Below are 19,562 nucleotides of genomic sequence, written 5' to 3'. Positions count from 1 at the left end.
TGAAGGGACAATCTTCAATGGCCAAAGGCCAGATCTTGGACGAAGTGATCGAGTACTGCGGGTCCGTGATCATTGCGCCGCAGGATAGGGCTCGGAGAGCGCAGTCGGTGTGGATGCACTCGTGTTCGGACGTGCATAAAGAGCTGATGAAGAGGTTCAGACCGGAATGATTGACGCGGCACGTGCTAGGTGCCAATCCATTATCAACAACCGCTTCAGTGGCGGCAGACTGGGTGTCATTCATGTTAATAGGAAAGCAAGTTTCCAATGGCGTCGATGACCAGGGCCGTCTGGATGCGAACGTCACGCAGCGTCACGCTGTCGATGAAGGCGGCCTCGGCGTCGAATACTTGGTTCAACGCCTCAATGGCCAGACTCATGTGGCCGGCAGCAGGGAAGATGGCGGCGCCGTCCAGCTGACAGGGTTAGCGAAGGACTAGGAGATGAAGGACAGAGAGGGGGAAAGAAAGAAGTACATACTTTGTGAGCTGACCGCGGAAATTGCCGGAACCTCGATTGCCAGACTTGCGATGGGAACCAGTGATTCTTACACCGAGGAATACTATAGCCAAGAATAGATTACTTGAAGGACTTCACTGAGTTTTGCTTTTGTGGCAACAATCCTCCAAAGGCGAGCTTAGTAACGGCAAACGTAAAGATGGGCTCCGATTGTGACATTAGAACTAGATGTCACATTCCATAGTAGGCCCATTCAAAATTACCCTGCGGAAACATATTCCAAGAATAGAATAATTAATTTACATCAAACTCTCTCCACAGGTCATAAAGTGCCCTATAATCTGTAACATACCGGTTTCCATGGTACGTGGAACTGAACAATTGCGGAAGGTTTCCGGACACACTACATCTCTGGTTCTTGGGTCCATGGAAATCCTATGACTAGTCCATGACATCAAACAATGTCTAATTGTATAACGAGAGTACTGTCGGAAACGGCTGTTTCTGAAAATGGCAACAAATAGTCAATGTATTGTCGCCCGTGATCTGTTATTCCGAGGTTGCTCAAAAGTAACAGACCAGCCTAACATATAGTAGAGTTTACCACCAGTTTATAGGAAGGCTCTAACTGTGTCTTTATTATACAGATGTAGTCTAGAAGCCACCTGAGTAACAATGTTTATTGAAATAAAGCGTCCCTCTGAGGTCTAGACTTAGATAAAGTGGTTAGTCTCTAAATTCGTCTATATCATGGATCTGGCTCCATTTACATTTGCGCCAGTGACATCATTGGGAAGATCATCATGACGCCTAATACACTATCCATATAGTGTTGCAGACAATGTTGGAGTAAAAAGGTCAATATGATTTGGAGAACTGTATGCTTGATGTGTGTCATAGACATGCTGCGCTAAAGTCCCGATGGTTCCGGGTGGTAGTACTTCAATCCATCCATCCACTGGGATCTATATAATGGAGCAAGATTCGCTAAGTATACCAGTACTTTATATCTCAACACCTACGATCTTGTACTTAGAAGACGATCTCGAACCTCTCAACTAAGCACTTTGTTCCCCATAGTTCCCCATATCACCGAGCATCTACATAATACATCATGCCACAAGTTGAAGACGGGCCATATGGTGGCTTTGGAGGTAGCTACTACAATGCAGAAAATGGACAACGCAAAATAAAGAGAATTGACGCCTGGGGACGGAGCTGGGATGGCTATGATGTCGTTAATGGATTACAATTCACCTGGGATGATGGCTATCAGGGCCCGCTTGTCGGCCACAAGAACCCCAATATTTATAGACCGTTCGAGTTCGACCGGGATGAAATTATAACTTCCATGACCATCCGCGCAGGAGACAATGTAGGATATGTCGACGGGATCGAGTTTGACACAAACCAGAACCGCCACTATGAAGTTGGTGGAAAGGGAGGTAAAGCAAACGTACTCCGAGGAAGGCTCCTTGGGAATGGTGAATGGACTCGAGCTGAAGGCAGAGATCCGATTCACGGTGCCGGGGAAGTTCTGGATAACATCAAGGTATTCTTCAACACTTAAAAAAGGTATGGTTAATGCAAGCATGGCGAATGTCATTGTCGATCACATAAAGGCTGACAAATGTAGGCTGCGCAGCTATGGTCGTTCAGATGGTCTAGCAGCTGTGGTGACTCCGGTTTACGGCTTTCACATTTCCTTGTTCTATCAAAATTGGAGAAGCTGGGATCCTGGTCATGTCATTAGTATTAAGGAAGGAAATGAGTTTGGTGGCTCGTACTCACATTCCTTTGTATAGGTTTTTGCCAGTGTACTTGGTTTTCCCAGACTGTCATGAGAATACAAAAGCATCTTAAGTACTGTACTATTTGTAATATTTTCGCTCCAAATTAAGCCCAGTTGAAGCGATAGGTGTGTATACAAAGGCGTTCAACGTAATGGATATCTGTCGAGTGGCACAGATATTAAGGCCTCTACATACTATAATATTCTATGCAAGATACATGTGTCTTACGGTGCCCTTTTTATATTATTATTTTTGTTTAAGGTTGAGTTTTTACCGTGAACTATGTAAGAAAGATTCTACTTGGACGTTCGGCATCGCAACTCGTCATTTGATAGCCGACGGTAACAGTAAAAATCTTACTCCATTAGGTTGTCATCTCCATGTCGGTATAGTACTCGACTATGATGGCTGATTGGACCTTACGAAGCTAGTTTGGTAAGACTTTTGCCCATAGCAGGTGCTTCTGTCAGCAGAGGCTCTACTCAAAGCAGAAGCTACAGTCGAATAGGCATAGGAATTTATATATACTCTCTTACTATCTTTTTAATTAGATAATTGATTGTCCAATTGCTTAATATTATAGGGTATTTTGGTGCTGAATTAGTAGATCAGTGACCGACGGGTGAATAGACATTAGCCAATTGTCTATTCCAACACCTAACCATTACGAAGTGCGTTTTTAAACCTTCCATCCATATTTCTCCACTCATGAGCAGTAAATTTGGTTAATCTTAGAGATAAGCGTACATACCATTCGAATTCAGAGCATTTAAGCTATTATCGAAATCGGCTTGACTAGTAAACATTGTTAAGCTAGATTCAGGTCACACTGCCAAGGTATAAGTGCACTGAAAATATTCAGAACGGTCACTATGATCCTCTGTCCCGGCCGCTCCCCAAGTTTCCCCATGGTTGTATTTCGCGGCTGAAAGGTGACATGTAGGAATAAGAAAAGCATGCTTGGATGACCAAAGCAGGAACCAGAGCGGAGGAGGAATTCCCTAATAAGGTAGCCGATGAAAACATCGTCATTAACCAATAGGGAAGCTCACGCTCTTCATCTTCTTCGGTCCTGGGGGGTGGGGGGGTATATCCTTCCCCTGCGTGAAGATGAGCCAGGAAGACCTCGGTATCATAGAGAATACGAGACGAGCAGTAATTGCATGAGAGGCGCATTGTATACGCGGATAAATGGTTGAAGCTCGACAGAGAAACAAGAACTAGATATTATTAAGCACCTAAATTAGTATATAGTCTGTAGAATAATCACATAAATCAAGATAACTTTCTAATCTTAGGCTGCCCAGCATATCAGGCAGCTCAGCATCTATACAACTAAGGCACGTCCTACCTGCCAGCTAAGCGTATCACGAATCTGATTAGCTATATAGCATGCTGAGCTCGATTTCTGGACGGTTTTCGATTTGCGCCTTTTTGGCAGTGACGTAGTGGTAAAGCTCAGCACTACCAACTAAAAAGGGCAAAACTGAGGAGGAACAAAACAATTCCCTTTGATTGTGTCGAACAACAGGAAAAGATCTAGCACTTAAATTAGCATAATTACAATCTTGATGACTTAGACTCAGTCGTTGATTTTTATCTCTCCTTATTATTGCGTTGTTGAGTCCCGCAGCGCGAGACCGCTTCTGACGCACTCGTTTTATCGCAACAGTAGGTACATGATTTGAGGTTTTTGCTTTCTACTTCATTTCCAATGCATATTGTCCTTCCACAGCCACACACATACTGCGATCGTATCCGGATAGTGGCCCAGCATTATATATAATCGCCAAAAGAAGCCACCATTTTTTTATTCTGTGGTGGAGATCATTTCCCCAGGACTATGTCGCTTTTAGAATTTCCGCGTGAACTAATTGATCTTGTAATCCGCCACCTTCCACCTCATTCAGCTCCAAACCCTCAAGCAGCCTTTCATGTCTCCCCCATAAGCAAGTGAAAAGAGGTACAAGGACTATGATCGTTAATCTTTGAAAAGAGGACTGGCTTCGCAAGTTAACAGATCTGGACGGGCAATCCTGCCCTAATTGGTGCTCATTTTAGAGACGTACATATCGTTGGAAAGCATAATGGAATTGCACAAAATTATATGGTACTCAGGTTCTAGGGATTATGATGTTACCGCACAATCAATTGGACAACTCTTACTTGATTGCTTAAGAAGGGCTATAAGGTTTGCGAAAAGATATGAGGACTATATCGAGATTAAAGTCGGGACACGTCACAGTGGATGTGTCCTACCGTTGCGAGGATGTGGGTGGTTCGAGATTAAAGCAAGGCGCATCAGGCAGTTATTCTTCCATGAGAACAAGAGCCTCCACTCATAATATTGTTTCTTCAATGACAGCATAATCAAAGACCCAGGGGCTGTTAGGCAAGTCAGAGTCACAATGGCAACGAAACAAGGCTTCGGTCAAGATGTGATTTGGACCCTTTCGCATGCAAGTGGGAAAATAAAAGTTCTTGTCCTCGTAAACAAAGGTGATGCGTGCTGTCGCACGCGAAGCCCCTTGAGTTGTTTATATTGAATGAAATTTATATTATAGTTCACTTCTGAAAACAGGCTGATTCCCATCGCCGACACATCATTTATACCAGAATGGAATCACAATGGAGATAAACTTCTCCCTTATGGCAAGGAGACGGGGAAATAGTACAATTCAAGGCCTGAATGCAAGGCTGCACGAGTACGATGTAACTAGACACACATAAGCATAGATATAGTTACTTATAACTCTCCGCCTTCCAACAACAACCGCTGAAGACCTATTGATGTATAGTCAACGACATCCTATTCTGTAGCCATACCATTGCCACTGAGAAGCATATTATATGCCTCCCCAATCGAACAGGCGAGTCGAGGCGGTCATGTCTAGTTTGTTTCCCCAGTACTCCACGCCATCCACGGCATATTGATCCGGTAAATATCCAGATATATTAAAGTACCTTCGGAGACATTCCTTTTTTAACACTTTACCTGAGGCCGTTAAAAGAACCTGTTCCTTATTTTTGAGAATCCGTAAAAGTGTAGGGAGTTTGTATGAAACCATGTTGGCAGCAGCGAGGTCTTCACGGATTCTCCGAAGGTTAAACTGATGTCTTTCTTCACCAGTATTCGGTTTTTGGATTCGAACAAGTGCGGCTACCAATCCACCTGCCTCATAATCTGCAACGGGAAGAACATAAGCTTCAGAGACATATGGAAGATCCATCAAACACTGCTCAAGCTCTAGGACAGAAATCGTGTACTCATGGAACCGGACCCCTTGCGTTTGTCAACCTCTGATAAGTCCCAGTATAGGAGATTAAACGCACAGTCGCATGAGACCCTACCATCAAAGAAATAGCTTTCCCCGACACGGTGGGCATAGTCACCGGTTTTGTAGAACCCTTCAGAATCAAATGCGGCCCGTGTGGCTGCATCGTCGTTGATATATCTTTGTCTAGCGCGTAAGCAAGCTCCTATGTAGAAATAATACGAAAATAGAGCTCCCTTACTGAATGAATGCTTTGGGGTTTTTGACTAAGATTTCTCCATGGTCACCGTTAGAAAGCTTGACTATCACCCCTGGAAAGGGTGTACCAATAGAACCCTAGATAACAATTAGAAAGAAATCCAGGGGAGTTGATTAGAGTCAGGCACACACGTCCACAAAGTTAGAACCAGCTGGCGTGGCCATTACAGCTCCGCCCATTTCAGTTGACCCGTATCCATTTCTGATAGGAACGTTTATTAGATCTGTAAAGAACTTTCGGGTGATAGGGCTAAGCACAGAACCACCTGTCCAGAGCGTTTGCAAGTTTTGAGCCCCTCTAATATATTTTTCACTATAACGGTGTGGAAGGTTTTGAATATTTTCCTTGTAGTATTCCATTAATGCTCTCAAAAGAGTTGGCGACACGCTCATTCTCGTCACTTTTCCCTTCGCCAAGATTTCCCAAAACCTCACAGGCTCAGCTTGGCTCTTCATAATACGGAGTCTCTCCCCATTCAGTACACTGTATAAGAGACCCTCTGCACCACTTATCCAATGTATGGAAGTTGAAGACAGATACAGATCGGCTGGATTACAGACAGTACCCTCCTTGTAATAGAATAACTGGCGGGGCAACAAAACACCCTTCGGTTGGCAGGTTGTCCCAGATGTAAAGAGAACCAGACATCCAATCGTTGGGGAGAATGTCAGCTCATCATCTATTTGCAATATAGGGTGGTTATTTGAGCCAGAGTCTGCCCTCGTGACTAAAACTATGTTCAATTTTTGATCAGCCTGGGCCCGGGCATAATCTTTAATCTCCACCGCTTTGTCAAAGGTGCTGGCTTCTACCAAGACACAGGTTGCATTGCACTTATTCAAGTAGTATAAAGCTTCTTCTGGAAGAAGACTTGTCGCCGCTATGAGTGACTTGTTAGTATTCTGGAAAACCATATTCTTCTTGGCTTACCCAATGGCACACATATGCCTCCCAGGGCAGCAATAGCCAGAAAGCTTGTAATGAAGTTGTATCCGCTGAGTCCTAGATAGCCGATAGACGTAGCATGCTGTTGTAACAAGCCCTTCTCATTTAATGAACCATTGGAAAGCTGCTCTCGCAGTACCTGGCGCAAATGAGTGATATCGCTGATCAAGTTGTTATAGCTTGCCTTGATACCATAATCATCTTGGAATACCTCACCACGTCTCTCTACAGAGAACCGGCGAAGTCGAGTGAATATAGGATCATTTGGAAAAGCCTGGTGTGTAGATTGTATGTGGTGTTTCCAATCAGCCATTTGCGTGTACACCGTCAATTGAAGCAGAAATAAGACGCCAGGGTAACTAGCCAATACTGGTGGACTAGGAAAGATGGCATATATATAGCAGGCAGGGATCGTATTCCTTATGTACGTTCCCGAGATCGCTCACCATAACTCCGCCAGTGGCAATAGTTCAAATTCGCAACAAATGTGACCCTACCTACCGTATCGGATGATTGACTGTAGCGTGAATGCTACTGCAACACTTTACATCAGCGGCGGTTCTTTTACTGTACAATTCAGCCACAGACACAAGTTAGGATCAATTGAAATTAATTGCGACAACTGATGTGGAACCACAGATGCCAATAAAATCTCCCTCGCACCACAGATGATTATTTTTCCGCATTCGTAATCAGTGCTGTAACGGGTAGGTCGCTTTGAAGTTCTCCAAATATCAAAGTACCAAGTATGATAAATTATTAGGCTAGTTAATGGAATTGAACGCTAAGGTCTGTACTGACATGAATACGGCATAGCTAGAAAGTAAGTGGTGATTCATGATTGAAATAAGGGTGGGTCCTTGGATACAGTACTGACATGAATGCAGTATGGTTACATTGCAAGTGGTAATCCTTAACGGAAATAGAAGCGGCTCTCTGCGACAGTATTAATATAAATATGGCATGTATAGGGCATCTGCCGATGCCGAACCCTCAGACAAGACTGACAAAGTTGGGTGGCATGAGTGGTACTGGTGCAGTGCTTGCTAACGCCAGTGATTGTGTTTAATACTTGTACATCTAACCTACAGCACTCTAATCACTCTAATTGCTCTAATCGGAGCTCAATATCTGGCAACAGATTTCCACCATGGAGTCGGTACCGGGAGTATCGGACTTCGACATGGTGACAGAATCGAATCGATTTATCCAAAAACCAATAGCCGTACTTGGCATGGCTTGCCGGCTACCGGGACATAGTAATTCACCTAGGAAGCTGTGGGAGTTTCTGATGCGAGGAGAGGTAGCATGGACGGAGGTCCCCAAATCGCGATTTAATATCAAGGCCTTCTACGATGGGTCTGACAAACCGGGGACATTAAGATCTTCGGGAGCGATGTTCATGGAATCAGTAAACCCAGCAGTGTTCGATGCATCATTCTTTAATATTTCACCACAGGAAGCAATTTCAATGGATCCACAGCAGAGAATATTGCTCGAGGTTATTTATGAAGGACTGGAACATGCGGGGCTTGCGTTGGAGTCGTTGGCAGGGGAGAAATATGGGTGCTTCGTGGGAGGATATACTGGAGGTTTGGACTCTTTCTTTATCCTCCAGTTGCATGGCGCTCATTCACACTGATCTAGATCATCGGGAACTACTCGCACGCGATCCGGATTCTTCGCCAAGCAATGTGGGCATTGGCTGTTCAGGGGCGATGCTGAGCAATCGGATCAGTCACTTCCTCGATATAAAAGGCCCCAGGTAGCTCATGCCTTTTCCTGCGAGCTCCTACTTTACTGACATTTTCCTAGTATGCCAGTTGATACGGCCTGCTCCAGCTCTATAGTGGCATTGGAAATCGCATGTAAATTCCTTCACACAGGTGAAATCAATGGTGCCATCGTAGCTGCTTCGAACCTAGTCCTGGAGTAAGTGAATATTATCCCATCGCCGAAAAGTATCATTTGCTCATAAAAGCCCAGCCCTGGGTATGGATGCGATTGTATGTGGATTCGAATCACGTCTTCCCTTGGCCTGCTGCTCACTTAATATAGCCGGGCCTATCAAAAACACACATTCACCAACCGGACGGTGTCATACATTCGATGCCAAAGCCGACGGATACGTCAAAGCGGAGGGCATCAGCGCCGTAATCCTAAAGCGTTTCGACGATGCTATTCAAGATGGCGATCCAATCCGAGCTGTTATTCGGGGAACCGCCAGCAATCACAATGGCCGTACTCCGGGAATCGCCTCGCCCAGTGCTGAAGCGCAGGCAGCTGCTATCCAAATGGCATACTCAAATGCTAACATTACGGACTATTCCCTCACTGGGTACCTGGAATGCCATGGAACAGGAACATTGGCGGGAGATCCGGTCGAAGCGAGGGGCATTTCATCGGTCTTTTCGGCCTCTCGACCATTCGATAAGCCGCTACATATTGGCTCAGTATGACGAAGCTCTCACCTGATTTCAGTTACTGACATGTGTTGCAGATTAAAAGCAACATAGGGCATTCAGAGACTGCGGCAGGGCTATCTGGCCTGATAAAAGCTATCATGGTCCTGGAAACTGGACAGATTCCGGGGAACCCGACATTCGAAAACCCGAGCCCTAAAAGTAAGTGCTGATTTACTCAAAAGGCTGTCTTCGGTTACACTAATGATAGTCAGTTGACTTCCAAGCGCTCAGGTTAAAGGTTCAGAAGAATGCGATACCCTTTCCCAACATGCCCTTTCGGCGGGTAGGGGTCAACAACTTCGGCTTCGGCGGCAGCAATTCGCATGTTATCTTAGAAGAGCCGAAAGCATTGATTGACGGCTACCGCCCAGTGCATACTAGTTCTTATGACCCTGCGGTTGAAAATAGTATACCAGCCGATGATCATAACTGTCACCAGTCCTATATACTCTGCTTTTCAGCGAACGACGAAAGGTCTCTCAAGAGATATATTGAAAGGATTTCCCAGCACTTCGGTGATCCCAATGTTCACGCCAAGCTGCGGGACGTAGCGTATACTTTGAATATGCGCAGAAGCCATCTCTTCCACAGAGGGTACCTTATCACCAAGCAGTCACATAATCTCAACTTTGCGTCTGTCGTGTATGGGAAGAGAAACATCTATCCTCCAAGATTGGGATTTGTGTTCACTGGACAAGGAGCGCAATGGCCAGAAATGGGCCGAGAGCTTCTTGAAGCGTTTCCTGCAGCGAGGATGTGCGTTGAAAATTTAGATATCATCCTTCAAGCCCTCCCAGATCCGCCGAGTTGGTCCTTGTACGACGAATTAATTCAGCCTCGCACGCCCGAACATACTCGCAAACCTGAGTTTAGTCAGCCACTAGTCACAGCCTTACAGATGGCTCTTATCGTAGTACTCGGAAGCTGGCGCATCTCACCTAAGAGCGTTGTCGGTCACTCGTCTGGAGAGATTGCTGCAGCGTATGCTGCTGGCTACGTTACTGACGCAGAAGCTATAATTATTGCATACCACCGCGGCCTAGCCGCCCACGAGGGACGACAGAATGACAGTGCTCCTCTAGGAATGCTTGCTGTGGGCTTAGGCGCAGAGAAAATTTTGCCCTATCTTTCTGAATTTGGAGAGGTACAGATCGCTTGTTACAATAGTCCCACCAGCGTGACTTTGTCAGGTGTAGCCAGTGCACTGGAGCAACTTAAAGAGAGACTTACCAAGGACGGTGTCTTCGCTCGTATGCTACAAGTAGACCTGGCATATCATTCCAACTATATGCATGACATTGGCGAAGTTTATGAGAGGCTGTTAAGTCGTGACCTTCCCTCACAATCTCGCCAATTCCCCGCATCGAATTCCGTGACAATGGTCTCATCGGTGACTGGCTGCAAACAAGAAACACCTCCAGATATCACGTACTGGAAAACAAACATGACCTCTCCGGTGCGCTTCGCGGACGCTATTCGTACCATGTTATCTACGAAAGACTCGGTAGACTTCTTGATCGAGATTGGCCCAAGCGGGGCTCTCAAAGGCCCCATTTCTCAAATTCAGAGCAACCTCTGCGGTGCAGCAACCAGTACCACGTACCATGCTGCGCTGCATCGGGACGCAGCCTCCACTCATTCAACTCTTGCTATTGCGGGTGAACTATTTCTTGCCGGCCTACCGATAAACCTTGAGAAAGTGAACGAGGACACGCAGCACTCTCCGCCATTGGTAGTCATTGATCTGCCAAATTATTGCTGGAACCACTCAACACAATACTGGCATGAGAGCCAAGCAAGTAAGGACTGGCGCTTTAAGCCATTCACTCACCATGACCTGATCGGAAGTAAGATCCTTGGAACACCGTGGTCTAATCCAACATTCAAGAAAACCTTGAATCTCGCCCATCTCCCATGGCTTCGTGACCATAAAATTGGTTCAGACGTTGTCTTCCCTGCGTCCGGATACATCGCAATGGCTGTTGAGGCAATGTATCAGGTAAGTTGCATGCAGCAACCGGATATTGCCGCCACCTCCCACGAACTGGGATACCGGTTACGCAATATACGCTTCGATATAGCATTAGTCCTGGATGACGAGGTAGACTCAGTCATCTATCTGGCGATGAACCCTTCCTCTGGAGCAAACCGAACCTGGTACGAGTTCACTGTATCGTCCTCACGAGAAAACGTTACTACGACGCACGCTAGCGGAATGATCTGCCTTCAAGAGCCTATCATGGATCATGCTTCCGAGACAGATATTACTCCTCTACAGCACTCATCTCCGGGGCATCTATGGACAAAGGCCTGCGCGGAGCTCGGATACAATTATGGGCCAGCGTTCCATATTTTGGAACAAGTCGAAGCACGCGCTGGGAAACGGTATGCTCGCTCCCTTATTACACTAACCGATCCTCCTTCAGCCTATGAACCCCAGTCTTCGTATCCCTTTCATCCCGCAGCGCTGGACGGTGCCTTCCGAGCTACTATGCCTAGCTTTTTTGCGGACAGTAGTAAGGTGTGTGAGGTTCTCATTCCGGCTATGGTGGACGACATGGTCATCAATCCTAATCAAGCTCGACATCACGTCGGTATGGCAGTAGCCTCGTGCAAGTATTCTGGGCGCGGGCGTAAGGATACTGGGAAAAGCTACTTAGGAAACGTTTCTGTCTACGATCCAACCAGTGGTGCCCTGCTCATCCGGGTGACAGGGTTATCCAATCACCAAATTGATCTTGGGATTGACCCTTTGTCTCGACACACTCTGACACAGGATATAATAAAGCCAGACATCAGCACACTGAGCCAGGAGTCAATAAACAAGCTCAGTTATGGTCATCGCGAGATGATCCCACTATTGCTAGAGTTAGCCGTACACAAGAAACCCTCCCTGAAAGTACTCGAGGTCGACCTTGACTCAGGTGGCCTGTATAGTCTTTGGCTCGAATTTCTGCAAGTTTCTGGTGCAGCTCACCAACAATACTGCTTCAAGGCGCTCGATGAAGTACTTATTACCGATATTAAGGGCTTATATGAGGACAAAACAAATTGTTCTTTTGGCGTCATCGATCGTGAGGGCAGCCGATTAGGCTTTGCGGAGGAGGACATATTCGACCTGGTCATCCTCAAAGGCATCTCACCGTTGACTAATAAGTCATCGTTGGTTGTAGATGCTGTAAGGGGCCTGGTATCACCCGACGGACACGTTATAGTGATTGACCATTCGGCTCCTGGCCGCGTTATCGCCCCCAGATATTCTTTAGGGGGCAAGATTAAAGAGCTCGCGTTTTCAAAAGTTCTATCAGTTCCACATCAGCAGAGCAAGGTCCTCTTATGTTCCCCCTCTGGTGGTCTATCAGCGACAGAGAAGGAACTCCATGTGGTTTATTTCGAAGAGACCACCCGTTTTCCACTTGTAACTCAGAAATACCTGGAACAAAAAGGATGGCACGTCATTGAACATAAATGTCCTAGCGAAGATGTTCCAGCAGGGGCCACAGTTCTCATTATCGACGAGAAATTTGAACCAGTATTAACGCACGTCTCCAAAGTACAGTGGCTTTGTCTTCGTCGGCTAGTCACCCGCAGTTGTAAGCTTCTCTGGGTAACGCAAGGCGGCCAGATGTCAGCACCTAAACCTGACAACGCCCTTGTTGTTGGATTATTACGATCCATTCGCTCTGAGGATCCCAACGCGACTGCGATGACCTTAGATATGCACAGTCTCGATGATTCACACCTGGCGCATTGTATAGCTGTGGTTCTGGGGCAACTTCAGCGTCCGCAAGACAGGTGGATTTCTGACAGCGAGTACGTTGAATACAACGGCATCCTGCACGTCCACCGTATCGTCCCGTACTGCCCTTTGAACCATGAAGTTAAATCTTGGATGAAGGAACCCGTTATAAAATGTCTGTCGAGCAACGAAGCCATGACGCAACTTAGGGCTGAAAAAATAGGCACGTTGGACGGATTACACTTTGCTGAAGTGTCAAACGATCCTCCTCCGGAAGGCCATGTGGAAATTGAGGTCAAGGCAGTCGGATTGAATTTCAAAGATGTGGCAGTCGCCATGGGCATAGTACCAGAAAACGAATATTTACTGGGCCTGGAGGGCTCTGGAATTATTCGTCGTGTTTCAGCGCACGTCGATCACAGCATAATAGACAACCGAGTGGTGTTCATGGCTAAAGGGGCAGTGGCCAACCGCATCCACGTTCCCTTGGAATTCACACACACTATTCCTGATGTAATGTCCTACGAAGAGGCAGCTACCATACCGGTTGTATTCTGTACTGCTCTTTACGCCTTGTGTGATATGGGTAATCTCCGTCGTGGCCAAACTGTGCTTATCCACTCTGCCGCCGGCGGTGTGGGCATTGCCTGCATACAGCTGGCCCAGTATATTGGCGCAGACATTTACGTGACAGTTAGCACAGAAGAGAAGCGCTCGTTTCTACACAAAACATTTGGAATCCCATATGAGCACATGTCCTCATCGCGATGCCCGAAATTCGCAGCCGAGATTATGAAAGCCACAAATGGCAAGGGCATCGACGTTATTGTAAACTCCCTCACGGGTGACCTGCTAGATGCCACCTGGCGGATCTGCTCAGATGGTGGAATTATGGTTGAACTTGGCAAAAGAGACATTGTCCAGCGCAATTACCTATCTATGGAGCCTTTCGATCGAGGCTGTTCATTTCGCGCAGTGGACCTCTCACATGGGGAGTTGCTACAGAAAGTGCCAGGGTAAGTTTGCCGACAGCCAAATCGTTGCTCTCAAGCTAATAAGTGTTTCCAGCCTCCTAAAGCGCATCTTCGCACTTCAAGCCGAAAATCACATCCGGCCTATCGCCCCAATTACAACCTTCTCCATGACCCAGACCCCAGAAGCTTTCGCGTATATACGCAGTGGCCGCCACATAGGCAAAGTTGTTATCCGCGATGAAGTCGAAATGGCAGAACAGAAAGTACCTATGCGATCTCTACGCAAAGACCTCTCCTTCCATGATGGATTGGCATATTTTATTGTCGGTGGGCTCAAGGGCCTCTGTGGCAGCCTGGCCAAGCATTTGGCGCACCGCGGAGCCCGACATTTGGTCGTCATGTCCCGCAGCGGATGCACCGACAGTCGCTCGCAGAAGGTCATGGCACATTGCCAATCGCTTGGGTGCGAAGTACATATCTGCCGCGGCGATGTGTCGCGCATTCTCGACGTCCGACGGGCATTTATGACGGCTCCTGCCCCTATCGGAGGCATCGTGCAAGGAGTGATGGCACTTCGGGACCGGCCTTACGAAATGATGACGGTCGAGGAATATCACCAGTCTATCGAGGGGAAGGTGCAAGGTACTTGGAATCTTCACCATGTATCGGTGGAAAATGGACGTCGTCTTGATTTCTTCCTGCTGCTGTCCAGTATCTCCAGCGTAGTCGGAAGCCCAGGCCAAGCCAACTACTCGGCCGCAAACAGCTTCTTGGATTCCTTTGCGGTGTATCGCCGATCGATGGGTCTCGCTGCTCAAACAGTTAATCTAGGCGTGGTGGAAGACGTGGGTGCTGTCGCCGAGTCGCAGGACTTGTTGCAACGCCATCAGGCGTCCAACGAATTGATTGGCATACCTGATCGTGTGCTGCATTGTATATTGGACTGTTCTCTCCGGCACCAATACCTCACGACACTCACTTCGGACTCCCACCATCCAAAACATAAGCGTCCATGCCGTCTAATTACAGGACTAAAGGTCCCCCAAGATCCCGCAAAATCCGGCCTTCGATTTGACCCGCGCTTCCAAGGGCTGTTCATCGCCAATGACGTGTCATCCGACTCCGAAACAGGAAGAAACGGCACCGACGACATTGGTACCGCAGTGCAAAGCTTCCGCGCCCGTGTTTGCTCCGGAGCAACAGCAGAAGAGCTCCTCGAGTTGTGTCTGCAGATTCTTACAGCTCGGCTGGTGCAGATGTTGCGTAGGAGCGCCGAACAATGGATTGAACCAGGACAACCATTATCAGTGTACGGACTGGATTCGTTGTCAACAGTTGAACTGCGAAACTGGATCAAGGCTGAGATGGGCGCCAAAGTAACGACGTTCGATATACTTAGTGCCAATAGTTTAATCATGTTAGGGGAACGTTTGGTAAATAAATTGCGACGCGAATAGATGAGGGAAGGGAGGGCAGACGAAGATTCAAAGGAGAGGCTATCCAACAATTATTCCCAGTGGGTAAAAAAGATGCCTAGACAGGACTAACAAGTTGCTACCAGTATTTATACGTTTCTTTGACCTATTCGACGCTCATTTAGGGGCCCACTGCAATTCAACTTCCCCACCTTGGCGTTATGTGTATGGATATTATTGTACTCTAACTTAGCCTTTATCTAGTGCTTAACAAGAACATCTGTCGGCGCTGAAGCAGGAGCGGGAGAAAAATAGATTTGTAGCCTTTATAACTGTTATTAAAATTACGCCTGCGGTTAGGTGGGTGATGTTATAGGCTAACGGTAGTTGCTAACGCAGGGGAGTCTTTTAGGTCTTTTAGTTCCAAAACCCCGCTAACAAAATTTGAGCAATCCCTGACTCTCATCCATGTCAATGACTTGCCGTAATCTCGCTTTAGAAATGATGTGTGAATGATGACTGCTATTAAGCTGCCACGGTCGGAACTGGCGCCAGTCTTTTTGAGGGCAGAACCCATATTATCTCCGCCCCTTTCCTCTTTTCATCTTTGTGTAGCATAATTCTCCCGCAACTATTTACCCTCAAGAGAGTTAAACAATGTTACTTTCAAATCGTCTACGCTGTCTTTCGAAGCTATCGATCGCCGGTACACTCACATTCTGGTGCATTGTGCTTTTTATGTACTCCCACTCTACCAGAACCTCGATATTGTCGCGCTTTCCAGCTGGAGTAGGAGAATCGTCATACACATCTTACAAGCCCAAGATACCACAGAAGATATGGTACAAAGTTGGCCCACAGGGGAAGACTAGCCAGTCCCGAGAATGGATGGACGATTGTCTGCGGAAGAACCCAAGCTACGCATCCGAAATCATAACCGACCAGTCAGGCGAGCGGTTTATCAGAAAGAACTTCGCCTTTCGTCCTGATATTATCGAAACTTACCTCGCCCTCTCCCTCCCGATTCATAGAGCAGATTTTCTTCGTTATCTAATACTGTTCGCTGAAGGCGGAATCTGGTTCGATCCCAATGTCTCGTGTGAAGACACGCCTATAAACAACTGGATCCCGAGGGGATTCAAGGATGTGGTTAGTCTCGTCGTTGGATTGGAGTTCGATGCGGGCTACGATGAAGATATTGTCCGTCAGTTTGCGACATGGACCATAGTGGCGGCGCCCAGGTCACCACATATATTGAGGGTGATCGACGACATTGTGGATGCTGTGCGTGAGGCAACTCAAGGAGGCGATGTTTCCGGGGATACGTTTGGTGATGTGGTGAATTTTACTGGTCCTGGGGGATTTACCCGAGGGATATTTAAGAGTTTGGGGTTGGCTATAGAGGGAACATTTGTCAAAGAAAAGATGTTTAATGTTGTGAGACCGGTTTTAGTTGAGGACGTTATGATCATGCCTGGGTATTCGTTCGCAGCATCGATAAATACGTACGATAATCCCAATGTGGTCGGCCCTCCGTTGGTCAGGCACCATAATGTTGGCAGTTAGAAGGATGAACGGGGTGATCAAATGCACTAAATAACTACCGCGTCCTACTTGTGTTAAATTTATAAATTGCCAAAAAAATGAGAATGTCCAAAATAGCATACTGCATACCTGCGGTTACTCATATTAGCTCAATCAAACTGAAAATTGCGCCCTCTAATCAGTGCCTCTTGTAGTGACACCACAATCATTCTGATGTTTCCTAACACACTGGAAATATATTCAAATCACCGAGGTTCGTTCTCGATTGAGACAAAGTGTGGTTTTGCACCTAGTATTGAAAGGAAGAAAAAAAAAAGGGGGAATATTTGATACTCTGTACGTTATAAGGAAGGTTAAAGTTCACAAGTCTGGTCTGTTTACCACCATTATACTTGGAAGTTGCCATTGGCTCGTGTGTCTTGATTTCTTTAATCACCTGCTTTTGTTCCAGTCACTGACGGCGAGGTAATGGAATCTAGGGCCTCTCGCTTTGCCCCTAGTTTGTGCCGTAAAGTCTCAATGCTGCGCTACAGATTGGACCAGGCAAAGGGACGTATTATCAATACACGATATACAATGATATCGTTCCCAATCTTCGCAGAACATTAGCACGTTGACGATATCCCCATTTCAATGAGGTACTTGGTACCATTCTGAGTATGCAAGCACATTTCCAGAATTAGAAAAGGAAGTGTTAGAATTGTTTTCAGACATTAAATCTTCTCCTGGACTCCATCCCATATGGTTTCATGGCTAGTAAAACACGAAGATTGTGAAATCCTTCAACTTCATGTAAAAACCGCCAAATCCACTGGGGGCACTTATTTTATCTTGCGGACTGGTGGGAAAGGATTTATTCTTTCTTTCTTTCAGTCTTCCTTGCATAGATAATTGGACAAATTTGCTGTAAGGCCGATAATATATTAATTCTATTGAGACATTGTGCGGCGCAGTTGCATGCATTGGTCTCTGCGGTATGTCCCCCTAGAGAGAATTCTGATTGGCTAATCGTGTGTGATTGACAGTCATAGGAACTGATATATCCACGGGCCCGAGCACCTCTGTGGGGAGGGCCTAGCGCTAGCGAAACACTGAGCTAGTGCAGTCTGTGCGCTCGCTTAGAGGCTCGGGATTCGCTAGCGCTAGGCCCGCCCCATCTGGAACCTTCTGAACACCGTTCTGGTGTCATATTATACCAATTTATTTTTATGGATCATGGATCTATGGGGTCTGCCTTTAGATAAGGCAGAGGAGCCTTTATTACATAGCTCGTCTGTGTCTCTATCTAATACCTCTGTATCTCCTGTTTCTAAGAAGGAAGAAGAAAAGGCTGTAAAGCTTAATCTGGCAGAGATACTTTATAAAGCACCTCTGTCGAGGGCTGAACCCGTCGAACCTATAAGGTAGGTTATGTACAAGAAGGAATCGTTGAAGAAGGGAAGAAAGGAAGAGGAAAATGAGCAGTAAACAAACAATGTGGAGAGTCACATGACATGGATCGAGGGCCGATGGGCCAAAGGTGCCAACAGGGCCAAAAGGGACAGTAGGGACAGTAGGGACAATAGGGACAATAAGGACAACAGGGATAATAGGGACATTGGCCCGAGAGGTCAAATTGGCTCCAGCTGTAGCGGGCAGGGCCCGCAAAATACTCGAGCCCGTATACCGGGCTCGAGCGAGGTCGTGTAGAACTCTCCCGTGATCTCGTTTACCTCGCACACACATTTACTTGTTCGGCCGTGCCGCAGATAGAAGCTCCTCAGCGAGTTCTTTTAGTCCAAATCTATTATATAGGTTGAATCGGCTACTAGCCCGCGACACCAACCCTTTACAACTTCAGTACCAAGATGTTAAGTTTAAGCCTTTTAAAATAACTAAACCGTTCCCTCATACAATACATTTACCACCAGGGGTTAATGTTAAAAGCTTTTATAACCTTTTTTTTTGTTTATCTCCCAAGAATTAATTGCATTATTGTCATCCAATACCAGCAAATATAATGTTATCCCAGGGATGACTAAGACGTATAGTGCCTGACGAATATGGCCACAACACGTAGGCACCCCGAAGACATGATCCCACATCATACGATTCCACATCGTATGATGGGATCCCACGGCAGTACACTGGAAGGCCTTGGTAGACACTAGGTTAAATAGCGGTCTGCTACTTAAGGTAGCAGACCAGAGAGAGGGAGGCAATTCAAGCAGATAGCTTAGGCAATACATTCCTTCAGAAGACTCAATAGAATTCCCTCAGTCCTCCCCAGGGCCGCCATCAGGGCGGCCCCTGGGGCCCCCTTCTTATATTCGACTGTTCTACGGCTCATAGTGTCCTACTACCTCGTCCAGTCCCCTACCTCACCGGCCGTGTGATGAGCGATATTGCAATAACTACTGTCGTTTACCAATTACGTTACTAAGAACTAACTTAGCGTACATAAATGATGACTAAAACGTAGTCGGACACCGAATGGCCCGATTTCTCACCGCCTCGCCTCCTCCCACCATTTGGATAATATTTGAGGTCTTTATTGCTATACAAATGAAATATATTATAAAATAATGAGCGTAGTACTACCTAGTAGGGCGTTTTAATCGATTATGGCCCTGAATATTGCAATCACTACATGTAGAGGGCCTCCGTAGCCTTGGTGCCTGAGCCTCTGCCTGAATTGCCTCCTCCCTTTCCTG

General features: G+C 46.5%; 4 protein-coding genes across 4 annotated transcripts; 3 read left to right on the top strand and 1 right to left on the bottom strand.

The window, feature by feature from the left end:
• Positions 1-17: 17 nt before the first annotated feature.
• On the top strand, positions 18-440 carry ATNIH1004_006848 (uncharacterized protein; the record flags this gene model as incomplete). Its single annotated transcript, XM_033571475.1, has 2 exons — positions 18-123; positions 190-440. The coding sequence occupies 2 exons, from the start codon at positions 18-20 to the stop codon at positions 438-440; spliced, it is 357 nt and encodes a 118-aa protein (XP_033424790.1).
• Positions 441-1,573: 1,133 nt separating this feature from the next.
• ATNIH1004_006847 (uncharacterized protein) lies at positions 1,574-2,029 on the top strand (the record flags this gene model as incomplete). The annotated part of the gene is made up of 1 exon (XM_033571474.1): positions 1,574-2,029. The coding sequence occupies one exon, from the start codon at positions 1,574-1,576 to the stop codon at positions 2,027-2,029; it is 456 nt and encodes a 151-aa protein (XP_033424789.1).
• Positions 2,030-5,098: 3,069 nt separating this feature from the next.
• ATNIH1004_006846 (class I adenylate-forming enzyme family protein) lies at positions 5,099-7,044 on the bottom strand (the record flags this gene model as incomplete). Its single annotated transcript, XM_033571473.1, has 5 exons — positions 5,099-5,535; positions 5,586-5,713; positions 5,769-5,863; positions 5,918-6,666; positions 6,717-7,044. 5 exons carry the CDS (start codon positions 7,042-7,044, stop codon positions 5,099-5,101), a joined length of 1,737 nt encoding a protein of 578 aa, XP_033424788.1.
• An 837-nt stretch (positions 7,045-7,881) lies between these two features.
• Positions 7,882-16,890, top strand: ATNIH1004_006845 (Type I Polyketide synthases (Type I PKS); the record flags this gene model as incomplete). The annotated part of the gene is made up of 9 exons (XM_033571472.1): positions 7,882-8,323; positions 8,379-8,496; positions 8,547-8,663; positions 8,718-8,737; positions 8,790-9,184; positions 9,232-9,355; positions 9,409-13,951; positions 14,004-15,342; positions 16,186-16,890. The coding sequence occupies 9 exons, from the start codon at positions 7,882-7,884 to the stop codon at positions 16,888-16,890; spliced, it is 7,803 nt and encodes a 2,600-aa protein (XP_033424787.1).
• Positions 16,891-19,562: the final 2,672 nt, after the last annotated feature.

This window comes from Aspergillus tanneri, assembly GCF_003426965.1.
Source record: "Aspergillus tanneri strain NIH1004 chromosome Unknown AapTan_7_pilon_pilon_pilon, whole genome shotgun sequence".
Lineage (NCBI taxonomy): Eukaryota > Fungi > Ascomycota > Eurotiomycetes > Eurotiales > Aspergillaceae > Aspergillus > Aspergillus tanneri.
Note: the sequence above shows the minus strand (reverse complement) of the source record. Positions and strands in the feature narration are given on the sequence as shown.